The sequence below is a fragment of the Symphodus melops genome, assembly GCF_947650265.1.
Source record: "Symphodus melops genome assembly, chromosome: 13".
NCBI lineage: Eukaryota > Metazoa > Chordata > Actinopteri > Labriformes > Labridae > Symphodus > Symphodus melops.
The window spans coordinates 13,421,173-13,440,559 of NC_136703.1; the positions used below are offsets into that span (position 1 = coordinate 13,421,173).

Consider the following 19,387-nt stretch of genomic DNA (forward strand, 5'->3'; position numbering starts at 1 on the left):
AATATAAAATGTTTATGAATTAATTAATTTCGAACATACATTTGCATAAAAGGAACAACTTTACATGACACAAAATCATACATTTCCACTTACACTAATATACACTCATTGTATCCTACATGTCCTCATATCCTAAAGGATGTGATGTGTAATTAGAGAGATTAAATTTGCAATCGGACCAGCTTTTTAAAAATATGTAATGGCCCCTTTAATTTAATTTAATTTGTTAAGGAAAGAAAAGGCTGAAAGCAATAGAGGGTTTAAAAAAATAAAAAAAGTAACACAAAAGGACAGGCTATTTTCTTGGTAGCCTATAAACTCAGACAGGTCGAACTATGAGGGTTTAAAGATTTCCGGATAGTGGATGCCGTTGGAAAGATGTCTGAGTTGAAGGCACTGCCTTGAGCAGATACGGTATCATGTGTCTCAGTGAAGAATTACTGGAAGTTACACCATCTGCTGTAATGACTCAACATTACTCCGCCTACGTCTCCTTCTCAGGAAGTTGACCAAGCCACGACAGAGTGTAGTTTCTGTTCAAAGGGTGGCAGATGAATGCCTTCTTTGATTTCTATATTTCAGTATCATTGACACATTAATGGCAGTTTAACGCATCATTCCCGTGTGAAATGACAGTTTTATCTAAATATGCCCAAGACCGGACAACATCTAGAGTTAATTTGTGTTATGCTTGATACTGCTTATACAAGCGCAGCCATTAGACCTCAGCTTGTAAAGAGGCAGTCCCGTCTGTCTCCGTCATGTGTGAACATGAACGTGAGGGCAGGAAACAGCGCGCGCTCGTCTGAGTGGCACATTTTGCTCTTAACAGGGAAGTGAGCCTTACCTACTTTCTTGCGTGTTTTTTTTAAGTAGTTTGCGCCCTGTTTAAATTGAGCTTAAAGTGGAGTTCTCGGTTAAAAAAAACGACGTTAACTTTTCAGCTTTTAAGGGTCAACAGTTACATTGAGTGATTAAGGTAGAATATGAGCAGTAATTGTATCGGACTGCCATACCTCACATGAGACAGAGGAGGAGGAGGAAGAAGATACGAACCACAACGCTTTTCAATGTTTTTAAATCTGTAGCCTGTACAAGTCAAGGTACGTGTCATTGTTGTATTCTATGTTTAACACATTATTTCCAGGGTTTAGGTCTTATAGGTTACTGCTCTGACGCTGAAGAGGCTTTGTCAACTATTGGAAGTGAGCTTTGAAAACAATATTGGCAATGCCTTTCTATTTTTGGTTTCCGAATAAACAAAAGCGTTGTTTTTCTTAACAGATTTTTCAAACGACAGAAGTGTTGTCTTTTTTTCCAGGTTAAAGCCATTTCATCAGCTTAAAAAAGTTCACCTTTGCTTTCAACAGTTTGTTGTCGTTAACGCATCTGAAGTGGAAGTAAGTTATGTTATGTTATGACGCAATTCAAGGCAGCGCGACTATTTTCTTTACTTCCAATTTATCTGGCCCAGTACACATTTATTTTGCACTGTGGCCTAATGTTTCTGGAAATCCAGTCTGTCTAGCCTATGGCCTACTATTTGGGCAGTATCCTATTCAGTCTTGGGAAAGCCTATAATAGCTCTGACATGGTTTCTGCATCATAACAGCATGTAGCCCACTTCATATTATTTAACCAGGGAAAACACAGGAGCAGCTTCAGTTGTTTGTGTTTTTTTTTCTTCAAATAAACAGTAAACAACTTCAAACTACAAAAACTGATCTATTGACTCAATATTTATAACAGCAAGACAACATGCTGCATCAGTTCTGACTGCAGGTATTTAAGATATGTAAACTGAAACACAAGCATTTAAAGATGTGAGTAGGAGTTCCCCAACAGCGATTTTTCATTATTGATGGATATCGCTGATTATTGACATGATAGAAGTTATATTTTGAACCTTCCCTCACAGCTCCTCTCGTATGCTCGACTTGCTATCTTTTAGTTGATACATTTAGTCTTGACTCTTTTTTTATTGTTGCACTTTGTTAAAAACCTGAACCTACATTCTTAAGAACATTGCACCCAATTTACTGCTCCATAGACTGCCAGATGTTTCTTTTTGATATTTGGGATGTTTCACTATTTAAAATCATTCGTAAGGGCTCACATGTTTTTGCTAAGAACAAAAAATATTTGATATCTTATCCCCAATTGTGGCTACATCCAGCAACATTGTTAAGAGCTTAATTTCTTATTTACTCTATGGGCATGAGGCCGGCTTGCTGAGAAGGAGGGGACTTGTTTGTAAAGTTATTAATTCCCTTTGGGATGTTTCTGGCTTCTTTACACCAGGGTGATGAAGGCATGCAAGACTCGCCAATGGGACAGGACTAATTAAAGATAGGAAAAAGCTTTGTGTACCACAGAGACTTAATGTCTTCACATATAAAAATAAATGGTACATAGCTTCCTCTTAGAAAATGTATTGCATAGCTGACCTTGAGCTGTCACTTACAGCAGGTGTTGCATTGTAGATGGGTCTAAGGTTCCTCTGCTCACCCTCCTTTTTAACTGGCACATCTTAAAGAACGCAACACAGTGAGATGTTTGTGACTTAGATTTGATTGGTTCTGGTTAAAGTGGCAAAGTATGTATCTGTGTGTTTGTGAGAAACACGCAAACGCATACTTTATTAATCCCGCAAGGGGAAATTGACACTCTCTTTAATGAACATGAACGAACACACACACACAGGATTCTATTTACATGTGTCAATGGTGAGAGTGACGGGGCCGCCCACAGTGAGCACTGCACCTCTCCAGCTACCCAGTCGATTTCCAGACGTGGTCCTTGCCGGGACTTAAACCGACGACCCTCTGGTTCCCAACACAAGTCCCTACAGTAGCTCCTACTGCCGCCCCAAAAACATGAAGATAGATTGTTAGTAATACTTAAAGTCAAAGAAAGGAAATTAGTCAGATTCCTGCAATTAGTGGAAACTGACCTCTAAATCTTTGTCATTCATCATTGTTGATCTGTTTGATCACTTTCCTTCTTATTCATGCCTTTTAAAGGAAGTGTTCCTTGCCCCTTCACCTTTGCTGTAGATTGCTTGGTGTTGTGCTCATGACGGAATGTTGGGTCTGTTTGTAGATAACATGAGAACGAGTAAAATGTTTGACTTGTCTTTTGAAAAGGGTCTTGAGATGACACTCTCTTAATTCTTTGAAAATACACACAGCAGCGTTTTGTCTCTGTAACAAACATTCAGAACAACCTGCAGTCTCTTTATCTGTGAACTTTGTTCTGCTTAAAACCATACAGAGCACTAATCCACAGCACAACGCTTTATTTGGTTGATTTGATTATTTATCAATTATTTAATTTGTGTTCACTGACTTGTGAACTCTATTTTATAAACATAGATACTTTAATAGTGTTTCATTAACTTCTCTTAACTATGTTTTAAGAGAATGACTGATGGACTTCCAGTCTTTTTGATTTGAATTATTTTCATAATCAAATTAAACCAGGAAAATAGAATATTTCTATCAGAAGAATGAAGGAGTTGTTTGTGATTCATTTTAAGCCTTAAAATTAAAGGACTTTTTGATTGATGTTGCATCAGAAACACAAATCAAACCCGAGTCATACACTAATTTTCTCAATCCCAGCTCATCACATACTGACTCCTTAGAAACTGATGGATGTTTATAGTCTCCTGAAGTGTCCGTTGTGTCCACTCAGTATCTTTTACAAGGTTGTCTTTTCTCTGTTTTTAAACTCTGGTGATGTTGATACGTTTCCATGAAGTCTGATCCACTGTAGTTTATTTACTAGTAACAGGATTCAAAAAGAGTAAGAATCCTGTATTCAACTGCAGCATTTTACTGCAGCTACAGTAAATGAACCCACATGTTTGGCTTTTATTTTGAATGTCTCTTTCAAAACAAAATAAATTAGAGGAGTGTGGAAAATAATGACACTAAGAAACCAATGAAGTGCTCCAAGCTTTCTTTAAAAGTGACAGGAACGGGTTATAACATGCCTTAATTCCGCATTCCAATTACCTCGGATCTCAAAGCTGGGAATGACATCATTCATACATCTTTGTTTTGTTAGCGAGTACCAGACAATAAGAACAGACAACATGATCGTTTGTGTTCGAGAATAAAATGTCCACAGATAGAACATGCATGATACTATGGGTGTGATTGATTTAATCACACAAATACAGGAACAAGATTCTAATAAACACTATAGTTACAGCCTTAGCGTTACAGTTGATGCGTGTACTGTAGCAGTCACGTTGGATTTTACTGAATTTTCTCAGAGTTTCAGAGTCAGAATTCTGGCTTCAGGGGGCGTGCCAGTTGACCCTTCTGACAGGAAACTCAACTGGAACGCAGTATTAGCCATGATGTCCTGGAGTCTCTTTTAAATATATTTTAACGACGTTTTGCATTTTGATACACATCAACATGAAAACAGATCACTATTCCCTACCTCGTACAATCCCCCACTCACACATTAAGACTGTCTCAATAACTAGCCATATTCTGTTAATGGGTGAAGGATTCTGATTGTCCAGTCACTTAGTGAAAAAAAACTACAACTGAACATGAACAGTCAGAAATAAGTAAAAAGTGAAAATGAAAGGCCAGAAGCAGCATCACCAGATCAGAGTATAGAATGCATCAAGGATCAAGGCAAATCCTTTTACTTCAAAAGTATCAGATGGCGAGCCCAGAGGGTCGTAAAAGCTATAACTCTTTGCCCCCCTATTGGTAGCTGCATCCCCTCAGGAACTACTCCAAAAAGAGACATAAGGAGGTTTTGTGTCAATTCTAAATAGTTAGAATTGTAGAGAGGGCTTTGAAAATGCCAAGTGAGGGCATGACCAAAACACGTAGATGAATGTTGCATCCTCTGTCTTACACCGGCCTCATGTAGGATTGATTTGAGGATATATTTTGACGAGGAATAAATAGTTTCGTTTAAATCTAAGATTTAGGGCTAGAAAGGCAGATATCAGATAGATTCAAATGTTTCCTGAATTGTGAACAGATTTCTAGTGTATAACTGATTACAGGAGAAGTGATGGATGTGGTGTTTATCTGTAAGGGAAATGACAAACCATTCAGGGGAAAGAAACAGAGCCACAGAGAATGATCTTCTCCAGCTTTACCCAAGTTGGACACTCATTGTCTAAATGGTGATATGTCCAGTATGACATACATAGACTTAGACTGAACTTTATTGATCCTTTTGGGATGACTCCCTCAAGGAAATTTAGGTTCCAGCAGCATATACAATAAAATAAAATATAGCAGGTAACAAAAAAAGTAACAACATAAAGAATAAGATAGAATAAATAATAGAACACTCTTCCGTTGGAAAAAATATACAAAAAATATGCGTGGAAGAAGCAGAAAAAAATATACAAAAGCAATGATTATTATTGCACATGGTTGAGATTATTGCACATACAAGTGAAAGTGTCCATGTGTTATTGCACAGTGAGGGTAGAAGGAAAGAAAGACGCTCCTACTCCGACCCCTCTGTCCCGTGTGCTCTAGTCCTCCTCCCCCCAAGTGAGGAGTTGTAGAGCGTGATGGCATGCATTGCAAATTGGTAATAGTATCGGAAATTTGGAATGGCCATACCTCCCTCTTGTTTTGATCTTTGTTACTTTTGTGTTCATTTTTTGAACGGACGAGGCCGTTTGCCATTCCATGTGGATGATGATATTATTGAATCCAAGCTTTTGAAGAAAGTATCAGGAATAAATAGAGGTAGACATGGAAACATTGATACTTTGGAAGTATAGCCATTTTTTATTGTGTTAACTCTAACCTGAAGTTCTCAAATAGTGCAACTTCCAGATTTAGAGGGGAAACCTCGTTTTTATGTAGATTTAGCTTGCAGTCTGAGATCTTCCCAAACTGCAAATTGCTGCTGCCAAATAGATAAAGAGTTGAACGGGTCGCGGTTTCTGCCTGAGACACAAGCAGGTCATCGGCATACAGTGATGATTGGATCTTATGGCCTGAACCAGGTGCTTACTTGCCAAAACAAAGCGAAGTGGCTACCCCTGCTGAGTATTGCGTTGCAAAACAAAAGGTTTGGAGTTCAAGTTGTTGGTCAGAACCAAAGCAGAGGGGCCAGAATATAAAAGTTTAACCCATGAAATGAATGTTTTGCCAAATCCTGGAGTCTTGTAAGAAGCAGTTTGACAGGTCTACATAAAGGAAAGGATGAAGTCAACAACACGTAAGCCTACTGCTTATATACTACTATTACTACACTTAATATCACTGCAGAAGTGGGGATGCTGACATGAGGCTACAGCTATGGTAGCTGACAGGGGACATTAGACTGCCAGCTACACATCAAAATAACATTAAAACACAGTACATTCAATGATCATCGTTGGGTGTAGAGTGGTTAAGGATCTTTTATTCCCACACTGAGCACATGTGACTTTGACCTATGGTCAAAGAAGGACATCAACCCAGCAGGACCGGTATTAATCTCTTTGTGCATTGAGGAGCAGGAGGACCATTGCCAGAGCCTGCAGGCTATGTGTGTGTGTTTCTGTCCACACTGTCCAAATCAGGCTTCATGATGTTGGCATGAGGGACAGACGTTCTCCAGTGGAAGAACTGCAAGCATATTTGGTATTCCCCTGAAAATTCCTGAAATGGAAGGTCAGCCTTTGGCACCCTGTCTTGTTCCCAGAAGAGAGCAAGTTCACACTGAGCACTGATGTGAAAGAGTCTGAAAACCTTGTAGTGAGTGTCATTCTACCTGTAACATCCTCCAACACGAGGTGTTTGGCAATGGGTCAGTCATGTCCACAAAAAAAGCTCCAAAAACCAAATCTTTCTATAAGAAAGTATAATGTTTTATAATCAATAACATGTGCACCAACTCAGATCGAGAGTGAAACAGAGAGACAACCACTTTCAGCTTTCTTAATGCTAACAGCCACACCGCAGAGAGATAGGCTAGCTTTCAGATACAGTGAAGATTAGGAGCATGTATTTATATGGAGACAGTAATAGTGGGGTTTTCCACATTTAGGTGTAGAGGGATCACATTTAAACTCCACGTGGGACTGTTTGACTTTGAATACAGTCTTTATTTTGCTGATAAAACTCAGTGAACAGTTTTAACAAAACTCATCGTTATTAGCAACACATTTAAGATATTCGTCTCACAGCTACAGGATTTTCCTGTGTTTGTTACAGGAAGTTGTATCTGACAATATTGCTTTTGTTCTTGTTGCCAATAAATCCTATAAAAAGAGCTCTTTGGGATATACTATGCTCCTGTTGTTATCTTTGTATTTTTAGGTTGTTTCAGGACATCAAAAATGGCAAACTGTACTTTAAACTAGTCCTTAATAACTGCTATATTTGTGCCTGTTTTGATCAATGCCGTTGTGCTGTTTAGTATAAAATGTCATTTTTGGTTCAACAGATTAACAATTCAGTATGTCCTTTTCCTTTTGTAGTGCTGCTTGAACATGGCCCAGTGGATGCACATGTCTCAGATGATCCTGTGCCTCCCTGATGAGACTGTCAACAACCTCTATCCCCCGTCTGCCTTCCCCATCGAAGTCAGACAATTTTTAGCTGAATGGATCGAGAGCCAAAGATGGTATGACACAAACACATGCTCACTTTTGGTTATTGCACACTGTATTAACTGCATGGTGTTTGATGAACATATATGCATCTGTTTATGTTTATATAATGCATTTACTCTATCTGTGTGTTCTCACAGGGATGACTTTACCTTGGAGAACATGGAGCAGCAAAGTCAGGCTCAAGCTCTGTTGGACCAGAGCATCAACCTGCTGCGAAGCATCGCCCAGCAGAATAATAACGTGGTGTACAGGATGAAGCTGATGCAGATCAGCAGGAACATGGTGGTGAGAAATGTTGTTGCTCAGTTGCTTTTAAACTAAGATCAAGTTTCCTTTATGGAACTGTGTCAGTGAGACAGTGTCACTCTGTGGCTATTTGTGCTGTACTTAAGAATGCTGGCAAGTTTATTACGTTTTTAAGATGGTCATTTTGATGAGGAGTAACTGCAAATGGGCACAGAAGATTTAAGTGTCTGAGAGGCACAGCGTCAAACTGAAATCAGTAGTATAATGTTTCAAATTAGGGGAAATCCAAGAAAAGGTGTTTGTAGGGTTGCAGGGTGAGTGAGAAGGTCTTACTGAAAAACAAACACCATCAACTGAAAACCACAAGATACAAAAAAGAAGAAATAAGAGGGAATTCAAAGAAACCACAGAAACTTCCTCTAAATGTATGTGCCAGCCTGCTTTAGCATAAATGAAACAAGACAGCAAAGTGCAGTGATTATGAACTGTTTGTAATGTATGCGTTTGTATTGTTTATGTCATTTCTTGTTACAGACCGTGTTTCAGCAGCGGCCTCTACAGTTTGCTGTGTTGGTCAGAGACATTCTCAGTAAGGAGAGGGTCCTGCTCGCCACGGTAACAAATAATGTCAGTTTTAATTTAAAAGAAACAATCAATTTCAATGTTATTTTCAAATTTTATTTTAGTCAGCTATTTATTCTGCCACATTTTAGTCATCTACAAAATAGAAGTTAAAGGGTTTGAACATTCAATAAACATTTGTAACTCTGAAGGTAAAATAAGCATGAAAGAGACAGCATTTCTAACTCTCTACTTTGTGATGTGTGTTCAAGTTCCTCTTATATCAGACATTTTGGTGACACCAGTGTTGTGTTTTGTACTATAGTGCAGTACAAAATCATTTTCATGCCCAACATGTTGACAGGAGTCACAATTTGCAAAATGGTGATTACTTGAAATCATCCTCATGATAGAAGCCAAATCTGAACACACAGACATGATTGACGTCTTTTTGAGAATACAATATCAAATGTTAAACTAAATATACCATTGGCATTATGGAACATTGAATAAAAATGTTTTTTTTACATTTATGAGTTTGATTCAGCGTCAGAGTAAATTAGTGTCTTATTGTGACATTGCAGAAGAAATTGCCAATTACTCTTTCAGGGCTTATCACCAACATATTGGCTCCAATGTGCAGTTAAAGTTCCTTTATTACAATATATATATTATATAATAATAATTTTATTACACTATATGCTACATATAGAACAAAGACCAGGCGTGCAAATTCATTAGTCTAGATATGCACCAGGAAAGTTGTCTACATATTAAACAATGAATTATCTTGTAACTATAGAATCAAGTTTAGTAAACAAAAAAAAGTAGTTCTTAAGCCTTCACAAATACTGTTTATTGAATGCTGTCCCATGTCTGTAGCCTGCACCGATGCCCATACCCAATCCTTCACATTACCAACAGTACCAGAACAGGGAATCCTCATTTCCCAGCGTGCAGGATGTGGATCATCTGGTCCTGAAGGTGCTGGAGGTTCAGGACATCAGACAGAAGATACACCAACAGCAGGAGGATCTCAACTGGGAAAGGCAGAACTTTGAGGGTTTACAAGGCAAGAAAAACAAGCACATTACAAATGTATTATATAAAACAAATTAAGGTTACAATTGTTTTTTATATAAATAGGTATGCAGTTAGTTCAAATGTGTGACAGAGAAAATCAATTTGCAGCAAATTTGATAATCAGTGTCTTTTTTTGTGTTTTGTCTTTGAGATTTTTTCTCAGTTTTCCTTCATGGTTCTAGTGTTTTTTATGGTCCATCCATACAGGGAACATTTAGATTTGTGTCGAAGGAAATACAGTATTCAGTCGTCTCACATATTATAGACTCAAAATATGGTCTCATTATTGGCACAGGGCCAATCCAACAGAACGGACTCGATCCTGCAAATTCTGAAATCCAAAAACTCCAGACCAGCATCCAGCAGCTGGAGTACAATGTGAAAGCCTTGGCCACGGTGAGCTCACGCTGCAAGTCACAACATTAACAGTAACAAGTCGAGATATAACGATTTTTTTCTGCACATTGTTAATCAAATCAAAGTTGTACGTTATCAGTTTACTGTAGACAACCAAAACTGAAAGTTTTGTGTGGTTTACTTACCACTCTAAGGTAGATATTTAGTATGTCTGATAGTCAAAAAAACATAGTGATAAAGCTTTCATCAGTCAGTGTATTATTAAAGTCCTTTGATCTTTGACAGTGTGTTTGCAGCTGTATATCAGTGTAGCATGTGTGGATGTTCGTTGTTACAGAAGCGTTTCCAGCTGCTGAAGGAGTGTGTGGACTGTCTGGACCAGTGTCAGAGCCGACTCATCAGCAGGCTGAAGACATGGAGGTGGGAGCAGCACAAGGCCACCATTGGACATCCCTTTGAGGACAACCTGAACCCCCTGCAGACCTGGTGAGGTGAAACACACTCCACTTGTCACCTTTTTGATTGGCTGCTTCTGCATTGTTGACCTTTCATGGTAAAGGGGAACAGCCAATTAAACATTACTACATTACAAAACCACCAGTAACATTAAGGTTTTATTTTTGAGACACTGCATTGTAGGTTTGATTTATCCCTTTTGGAGGCCAAATCGATACAGAAGCACCATTAGGGCTTTACATGTTCATAAACTCATAGACTTGATAGTCTAGAGTCAAATTAAAGCAGTTCAAGGGCTGAAAGAGACTTAAGATTTGTTTTCCATTATGTTCGGAGAATTAACATCTTTTAGGGGATGCTCATTCTCTAACACATCATGCATGCAAAAACAAAGGCTGGGTGGCGGTGTTGGTTATGGGCTTACCTCTTTGCTGTCAGCAAACAGCAATGAGCTGCAAACGTCAGTCACGTACTGTCTCTTGCTCAAGTTTTTTTAACAGTGGCTTAGATGTCGGGTGAGATGGCATGGTTCAGAATGTTCGACTCTGTTACTCTGCAGACTTAACACACCTGGGTCACTGCATTAATTGACAAGCCTCAGTCGCTACCAGCAAGCCACACTCAAAAGAGAAAGTGGTTTCTAAGAGACTGCTGAACAATGAACACTTTTATTTAATTGTGGGTGGATGGTCAGTTTGACACTTACATGAAGTGATATTCCAGTTATGCCATGATGTCACAGCTGAAAGGTAGTGACAAATGCAGGCGAAGGTACAGGTAGCACAGAGGTGTGAAATAAAAGCACAGCTCCTTGACAAAATGACACAGTATTCATGGGCTGGTTTAGAAATCATGATGGGAAGCAGGTGAGGATGTGTGGGTGACTGGGACTGAGGGTGAAGGGGTTATTGCAGGACAGGAGGGCAGGATGTGGGAGTGAGGTGACTGAGACAGGAGAAGAAATCAGAGAGAAAAAAGCAATGACAAAGGTTGTAGAGAGCCTCAAGTATCAAAGTATGGGTCTTTTTTCTCCATCTCTTCTTGAAAGTATTTTACTAATATATTACTATATTAGTGTCTCTTTATGGCTGTTTAGTAGTTTTTGTGAGTGAATGCAACCGCTCTATTATTTTTGAATATTAAAGTCATATCCTCAGTGGACACATCACATTCTGTAATGATAAAATTGTCACACAACAACTTGCCCCCTCATCATGTTGATATGTCATTTCTGTTAGGTGCGAGCAGCTGCTTGGGGTAAACGGGAAGCTGAGACAGGAGTTGATGCTGGTAGGAGAACAGATCCCAGAGCTCCAGGAAAGGCTGGGGAAACTTGTGCAGATTCTGATTCAAAGGTAGCAGACGACGTTGTATTATTGTTCATGTAAAAATTAAGTATTTCGATTTTTTTTTGATTGGCAACTGTAAACAAAAACGTTCAACTCAGACTTTTCCAGAGCAACATGATTGATTTCATCAACTTCTTCTCTCTCATGCCACTGATGTCCCCCTTCAGCTCTCTTGTAGTGGACAGGCAGCCCCCTCAGGTCATTAAAACTCAGTCAAAGTTCTCAACCACCGTGCGATATCTGCTTGGGGAGAAAGTAGCTCCAGGGAAGCCTGTTGTGCTGAAGGCGCAGATTATTAATGAGCTGCAGGCCAGGAACCTCAGCAGCATACCCAGGTGAGGCATACATTGATTTTTAAAAGTACCCTTTAACGCTTCAAAGTGGCTACAATTGAGATACTGAAAGTATGCTTCTTATATGAAGGGTTGTATTACCATTAAGCTTTTTTTTGTTCAGTGATAATGTCGGGGAACTAATCAACAACTCAGCTGTCCTGGAACACAACACAGCCAGCAAGAGCACATGTGCTACCTTCAGGAACATGGTAAGCAAGAAAGGCTCTAGCTTTCTCAGCCTAGCTTTGATTTTTTCTTTTTTGAATTAATGTAAACTTGTATTTTGGTTTAACAGTCCATCAAGAAGATTAAGAGAGCAGACAGAAAGGGATCAGAGTCTGTGACGGAGGAGAAGTTTGCTCTCCTGTTCTCCACAGAGATCTCCATCACAGGCTGTGACACTCCCTACAGGATTCAGGTTTCACCCTTTCTTTTGTTTAACCTGTTCTTTAACCACAATAACACCTGTTGCTTCATGAGAGAGGCTGTTTATGAATCCATGCATGTAAAGTTTCTTTTCTCTAACTAGGACAAGGTATTAAACTAATGGGAAATGATGTCATTTATTATAGATGATCTCTCTACCAGTTGTCGTCATTGTTCATGGTAGTCAAGATAACAACGCTCTGGCCACAATCATATGGGACTGTGCCTTTTCTGAAGCAGTAAGTGGCATTTTAACCATTTTATTTTCGTATTGCCTGTACCATTGCTTTTTGCCTTTGAAAATGCAACATTTGTTCTGTCCGTAGTGTTGTGACCACAATATCTCTAGTTTAGTCTCAATACTTGTGTATTATCATTTTAGTATATACTGCGAAAATCATGAATGTTTAAGCCTAGGCTTTAAAACCCAACAGAAACACCTCACTCAGAATAAATGGGGAGTTGGTTGCCACTTGTTTTTGGTGTAAGTCTCCTGAAAATAAGCTAGCACAAACAAAATGTCACTAAAAAAAATCCCAATAATGGGTTTGTCAATAATGTTGACAAACATGCTCATTATAAAGTATTTAAATAAGATTTCTGTCCTTTAGTCAATAATTTCACAACAATATATATAGGCATATACATAGGTCTTTTATATAGGGACATAAGCCTGCTTAACAGCATTTGTAAAGTTCTTAAGTAAGTTGTTAAGAAAACACACACTTCAACAATGTTTCTAAATGTTATCTTCAGGAAACGTTTGTTAATCCGGCCACAGGTTATAAACTATAAATGTGATTGCTACAACACCTAAAAAACATATACAGCATATATATATATATAAAACAAGTACACATTTTGTTTTCACATATGCCGTACACTGCTGTAAAATGGCAAGGCGGTATGTCTGACGGTATGGTGGTACAATGAAAAAACAAATACCGCCCAAGCCTAATGTTCACCTCGCAGAGAACACACTCTCGCTATGTTGGTTTGCTCCTTTTACTGTAGTGATATTGAACCATAAAAACACAACAGGCTGGAGTGGACCCTGAAGAAAGATGTTGTGTTGCTATGCCTGGGTTGTTATGATGCCTTGTTTTTAAAGTTTCTGTAAAATAGCCACTTTTAAAAAAGGCTAGTGTTTTTTTTTTTTTTTTTGTTTACATCTTTTTTAATTTATTTATTGATTATTAATTTGAATGGATTCTGAATGATGTGAACATATTTACTTTGACTTCTTAATTGTAGGTTCATAAAGCAAACTAACATAGAATCTGTGAAGTCTTAAGGTCACTGTCCTGTGGTTTTGGATCTCAAAGTGACAATATTTAAAGTAAAATGTGGATATGTAGTCTGTATTTAGGAAGACTTGAAGCTAGCAATGGAGACCAAAGATTTATTTTGAAAATATTTACCATCAAAAAAGTAGACGGGTCAGTTTATTATGGATGTCCATACAGTTACACTCGCAACCAGTTAAAGGAAGAATATGCAACTTTTCGATCCAGTAGATGTTGCCCTTTAGAGCACCAGCATGAAACCAAACCACAACTGGAGCATCGTTGTGTGAGCAGGCTAATGGTAGCACTCTTTAGTTTGTGCATATCTTCACATTGCATGTAAATTTACTCAAAATTGTTCTAAAAATGCTTACGTGACGTTCAAATAAGCATTGAGTACAGTATGTTATTCTTCTTTTTGAAAGAGGATAGTCCCTCACTTTAACAGCTTTTATACGATGGTGATGAATTGGATGGCCTTCACATTCATGTAAACACGTTGCTGATAGGGCTCAGACAACATCACTGACAGAAGGACTCACTCATTGTAGACACTAATGACTTACAGATATTTTCAGAGGATTTCTGCTATATTTAAGTATAAAATGTTGCATATTTAGTGATTTAAGAGAACCCCTCAAAATGAATGGAGAAAGGCATTGAACCTTAATTTTTCTAAAAATATTGCCAGTTTAATGACCTCTAACAAAGGCACTGCTGTTTGAAACTAAGAGGCTATGTCCACTTTTAACAATACATGATGTGTACAGAAATGACACGAATGGTATTAAATGATTAGGTCTGAAAGACAGAATGACCAGATTGAATCAATTTGAAAAAGAAAAAGAAAAACAGCATTCAGGGCCAAATTGTGGATTTGGAATCAGGAAGCTTATTAAATAAATACAGTGATGCAGGAACTATAAATAAAGCCATTTTGAAAGCATGAGAAAAGGGACAAAAAGGCAGTAAGTAATCTTCTTTACTGAACATCCTGTCAAAGCTTCATTACATTGTGTTTACAGATAATAGAATGCCTTTATTGTCATTATACAAATTGTACAACAAGATTACTTGGCTTCACCCTAAAGTGTACACAGCTAAAAACAACAAGAAGAACATAAAAAGTGACTCTAGTTAAGGTAAGATGTGTGGTAGGATTTACAGTTAGCAGCATAATACATTTGAATGGATATAGCAGTAATATCAGATTAGTTATTGCACAAACTGTAAACTATAGCAGGATATAAAAAATATAAAATATTTGCACTGTATGAGATGTACCTATAGCAGGACGTAAAATATCAGTATTGCACAGTATGAAATGTAAACTATAGCAGGGTATAAAAATATAAATATTTGCATTGTATTAAATGTAAATTTAGCAGAATATAAGATATACATATTTGCACTGTATGAAATTTAATTTTAGCAGAATGTAAAATATAAAAAAATAGATATTTGCACTGTATGAAATGTGATTTTAGCAGGATATAAAAGATAAAAATATAAATATTTGCACACTATGAAAGGTAAACTATAGCAGGATATACGATATAAATATGAATATTGCACCGTATTAGATGTAAACCGTGAAAAAAAAACCACTAATGAAAAACACAGAAAATAGCACAAAAAGGGAGAGCCATGAGCGGCTGCATCCATGAACACCGCCATCTTGGATCTGATTTATGATTAACATTGTTGGGTTGCATATTTGACAGCTTAAAACATAAAAATCCACAAAGAACATGCATAACAACTGCTGGCTTAATCATGTGCAGTTTAGAAGAAGTAGTTTATCAAAAGTGTTTGTTATCAAAACCCCTTTATGCCCATGTCAATATTTAATGTCTGCTACTGAGGCCTATTGAGTTTTCCATGAAGGTGAGATACTAGATGAATAATCACTTAACTGTGTCAAAGATGACTGTCCTGTTGATGCCCCTAAAACTAGGACCAAATGTTATCAATAAATCTTAGAATGTATTCTGCACTCTAAGCTCATCATATGAAGTAAATTACTCACAAATGTTTGTCAGTCATTGGTTGAGATTAAAAAACAGCTGACTTCCAGTAGATTACTTTGCAAATCAAAACAACTTTAAGTGCTGACTGGAAACAGTCTGATGTGATCTGGGAGATATAAAATGATTTATTTAAGGTCCTCTCCTCACTAAAACGGTTAACATAATTGTAAGTGGATGTCTTTCTGTCTTTCTCATTAGGACAGGGTGCCGTTTGTTGTGCCAGAGCGCGTGCCCTGGAGGATGATGTGCAATACCCTCAACAGTAAATTCACCTCTGAGGTTCAAACACAGCACAATCTGGATAACTACAACCAGGTCTTCTTGGCGCAGAAGATTTTTGACAAGCCTGAGTTTGATGATGACTTCAGCAACATGTTGGTGTCCTGGGCTCAGTTCAATAAGGTGCACACAGATTTCCGTCCTCTCTTGGAGACACACGCAGACATGCATTTGAATCTCACGGTGCCTTTCATGAATCTCACAGGAAGTTCTGCCGGGTCGACCATTCACTTTCTGGCAGTGGTTTGAGGGAGTGATGGAGCTGACCAAGAAGCACCTGAAGACCTACTGGAGTGAAGGGTGAGGAGGCTCTGCTGCTCGTTCATCCATTAGTAAAACATACTGTAGTCTGTCAACAATAACGTGTTAAACATGTTTTGCTTCAATAGGCTGATATTTGGCTTCATTGGGAAGCAGCATCTACACCTGATTCTCAAAGACAGGCCAAACGGGACGTTCTTGCTTCGCTTTAGTGACTCTGAGATTGGCGGCATCACCATTGCATATGTGTCTGCGAGTGAGAGTAAGTGATTCTACAGGCCCAGTTTAATGTTGAATGTTGACTGAATGTTGAATGTTTTCAAATCATTTTCATTGATTTTGTATCAAGCAAGAAGTGTTGACACAATTATTAAACTGTGCTCAGTTTACTGCTCAGGCAGCATTACCTGGCTGAAGCAACACAATGTTCATACAGAATGCAAAAAATCATTGGAATCTCATCGTTAATAAGAACACCATGTCTCTCTCTCTCTGTTTCTCACACACATGCAAATGTTTTTTTCACTGAAGATGGAGGACAGAAAATCCAAAATATCCAGCCCTTCACCAGGAGAGATCTTGAGATCCGCAGCCTTGGTGACCGCATCCGTGATATAGGCCACATAACATACTTGTATCCTGACTATCCTAAACATGAAGTTTTCAAAAAATTCTACTCAGGTGATGACCTTCATGCACATGGTCACGTTTATGTACTTGTATGTTTAAGTGAGAAGAGAGGGCTAATACAAGAGGTTCTCTTTTTGTCTGCTGTCATTTGAAACAGAGCCTCAAGCATCACCCAGCAGTGGTTACATCCCTGTGTCTCTGCATACCAAAGTCGGCCCGTAAGGAACTTTTACTGATTAGTCTCTTTTGATGCACTAGAAATAAAGTTAACTAAAGTAAAGAAAAATCATGGTCGACTGTGTGATGTTTGTGTGAGCAGGGAAGCTGGCTCGGCCTCGGAGCCCACACATCATGCTGAAAGTCCTCACAGTAATGTCTTCTCGGTGTAAGTAACTAATAACTCATTTCCTGTCAATTATATTCCATTAGACTGTCTTTTATTCACTAATGACCAACCCTCTACTACAAGTTACTAAACACTGCTTTTATATCAAACATGTATGTGACGTTTAAACTTCATTTGGGGAAAAAAACAGACCCAAAATAGAGGAGTTTGACCTAGGTAGGAAAGATATGTAGACCCCAAGTACGTTAATAATGGCATTCATGTTGATACTAAAGTTTAGATTTATATTTCTTAAAATATGTTTTTCCTGAAACTCATTCTCTGTTAAAGCAGTTTGATAGAAAGTTTAACTTTAGTCATGAATTATGTTGTGAACTCACCCTACATTTTAGATCAAACATCTTCGGTCAACATTGCTTTCCAAAGTGTCTCATCATATTGAAAGTTATAGGGCCTCTCACATTTCCTCTTAATAGCTACAGTGACTAAGTTTCCGGTTCCTGCTTTGCTTTCAGGCATTCGTTCCAGCAGCCATTTAGCCCACAAGAGTCCATTAGTCAAGACAGAATGGAAACTGCACCTGCTCCTGCTGTGGAGTTCAGTCCAAACCATCCTGTTGTCTACCCTGACCACATGTATGTATTATTCTTTTCATTGCAATTGTTCTTTTTTTGCTCTTTTGAAAAATAAAATAATATAATACGGTGTTGAAAAGCAAACATGTTTGCATTTTTTTTGTCTTTCAGTAACCCAACTAACAACATGGAGCTCGAATTTTTGCTCGAAAGTTCTCTGAGTAACTCCATCTTCTCTGAGCAATAAAGAAGAGACTAGTTTTTGGATTCCAAAAGGACAAGTCAGTCACCAAAGACCAACAGATCCGTCAGACTTTTATATGGAAAAAAAGTATGTGCAGACCTTCTTCCTCCACTTTTATCAGCCATCTACAGCTTTTTCTACTTTCAAACAAAAACCTGTCTGGTACAAACTCTATATTTTGAACTGTTGCTTCGTGAAACTAGGACATCAAGTCAATCCTGAAGTAAATCTCTGAACAAACCGGAAAGAAGAGTCAGTCTGGCATCTTTGTTATACAACCTTTTCTCTCCCTCTCACATGGTTGTAAGTTTATTGATGCCAATTTTCTGATCTGGTCGTACTACAATCTATTCTAAACCTTTCCCCCGTTGTAAATAGCCCTTCTATTCAACTTAAAAGCCTTGCATATTGTAGTATCATGGATGTGTGCGGATCGCATCGAGGATGAAGTAAAACTTCAAATGTTAGTGAGTTTTACCCGTCCGAGGGCAATTATCAGTTGGGAACATGAGAGGAACAATAAGCTTTTCTAGTATTGATGACTGTGAAACTACACTGCGTTGGTGGACAACTGCCGTTAGTTATGATGTTGAAATGCTTTTATTATATCTGTGTACTTAAAGACTCAATTAAAAATATTTTCTTTCAACTCTTAGTTAATTGTAGCTAATCATCTGGGCCTTTTTTGTAATTATGTACCAAATCACCAAATATACACAGTTTTTTTCCCGTCAGTGATGCAATTTGTCTTTGCCTTTAATTTTTTCTAAAATAATTAAAGAAAACTGTCCTATATTCATTCCTATGTCAATTCTATGAAAGGACCATTTTTTATTTGACTTAATGAATAGAGTAATTATTGAGAGTTTAACATTAACATATGATGTTTGTGCGCCATAAAAAAGTACTTTAAGAGACAAAGGGTTATTTTGTTACAGTCCAAAGCTTTTAGAGATTTAGAACAAAGCAAATGACGACAGTCATAAAAAGGATGAATTGGGCACCTGGTAAGAAAAAGCTCTATACCTGATTTTGGAGTTTTGCAGATTTTCTTGGTCACTGAAATTATATTGGAATCAGCAATCCTTATAAACTAACTTTTAGTATAATGACAGCTTTGCACTACCATCACTGGCAATGTTGAACTTTGATGAAATAAAAGTGTGTTGAATGTACCTTGATGTAATTACATTTGCTGAATGATAGCCTTATATATCTTGTGGACTTAGATAATCATCACAAGGCTAATACTACAGTGCATGTATTCCTTCAGCATTGGTGACAAATAAAATCTGTTTTTATGAAAATATATTCGGGAAA

General features: G+C 37.9%; 2 protein-coding genes across 3 annotated transcripts in view; both read left to right on the plus strand.

Annotated features, from left to right (window-relative positions):
• Positions 1-19,387, plus strand: part of LOC306834143 (putative E3 ubiquitin-protein ligase DTX3) — a 71,852-nt gene that overhangs the window by 32,044 nt on the left and 20,421 nt on the right. The window lies entirely within an intron of this gene.
• stat6 (signal transducer and activator of transcription 6, interleukin-4 induced) lies at positions 494-19,242 on the plus strand. 2 transcript variants are annotated; one of them, XM_079359919.1, is made up of 20 exons: positions 494-1,103; positions 7,469-7,614; positions 7,741-7,888; positions 8,384-8,476; positions 9,293-9,482; positions 9,789-9,889; positions 10,188-10,336; positions 11,545-11,661; positions 11,823-11,990; positions 12,112-12,199; positions 12,286-12,408; positions 12,563-12,655; positions 15,931-16,134; positions 16,217-16,311; positions 16,401-16,534; positions 16,804-16,953; positions 17,060-17,120; positions 17,222-17,287; positions 17,764-17,883; positions 17,995-19,242. In XM_079359919.1, the coding sequence occupies exons 2-20, from the start codon at positions 7,481-7,483 to the stop codon at positions 18,068-18,070; spliced, it is 2,310 nt and encodes a 769-aa protein (XP_079216045.1). In that variant the 5' UTR covers positions 494-1,103; positions 7,469-7,480; the 3' UTR covers positions 18,071-19,242. The 2 variants fall into 2 exon arrangements, with proteins under 2 accessions (XP_079216045.1, XP_079216046.1); XM_079359920.1 differs by having other exon boundaries at positions 8,384-8,464.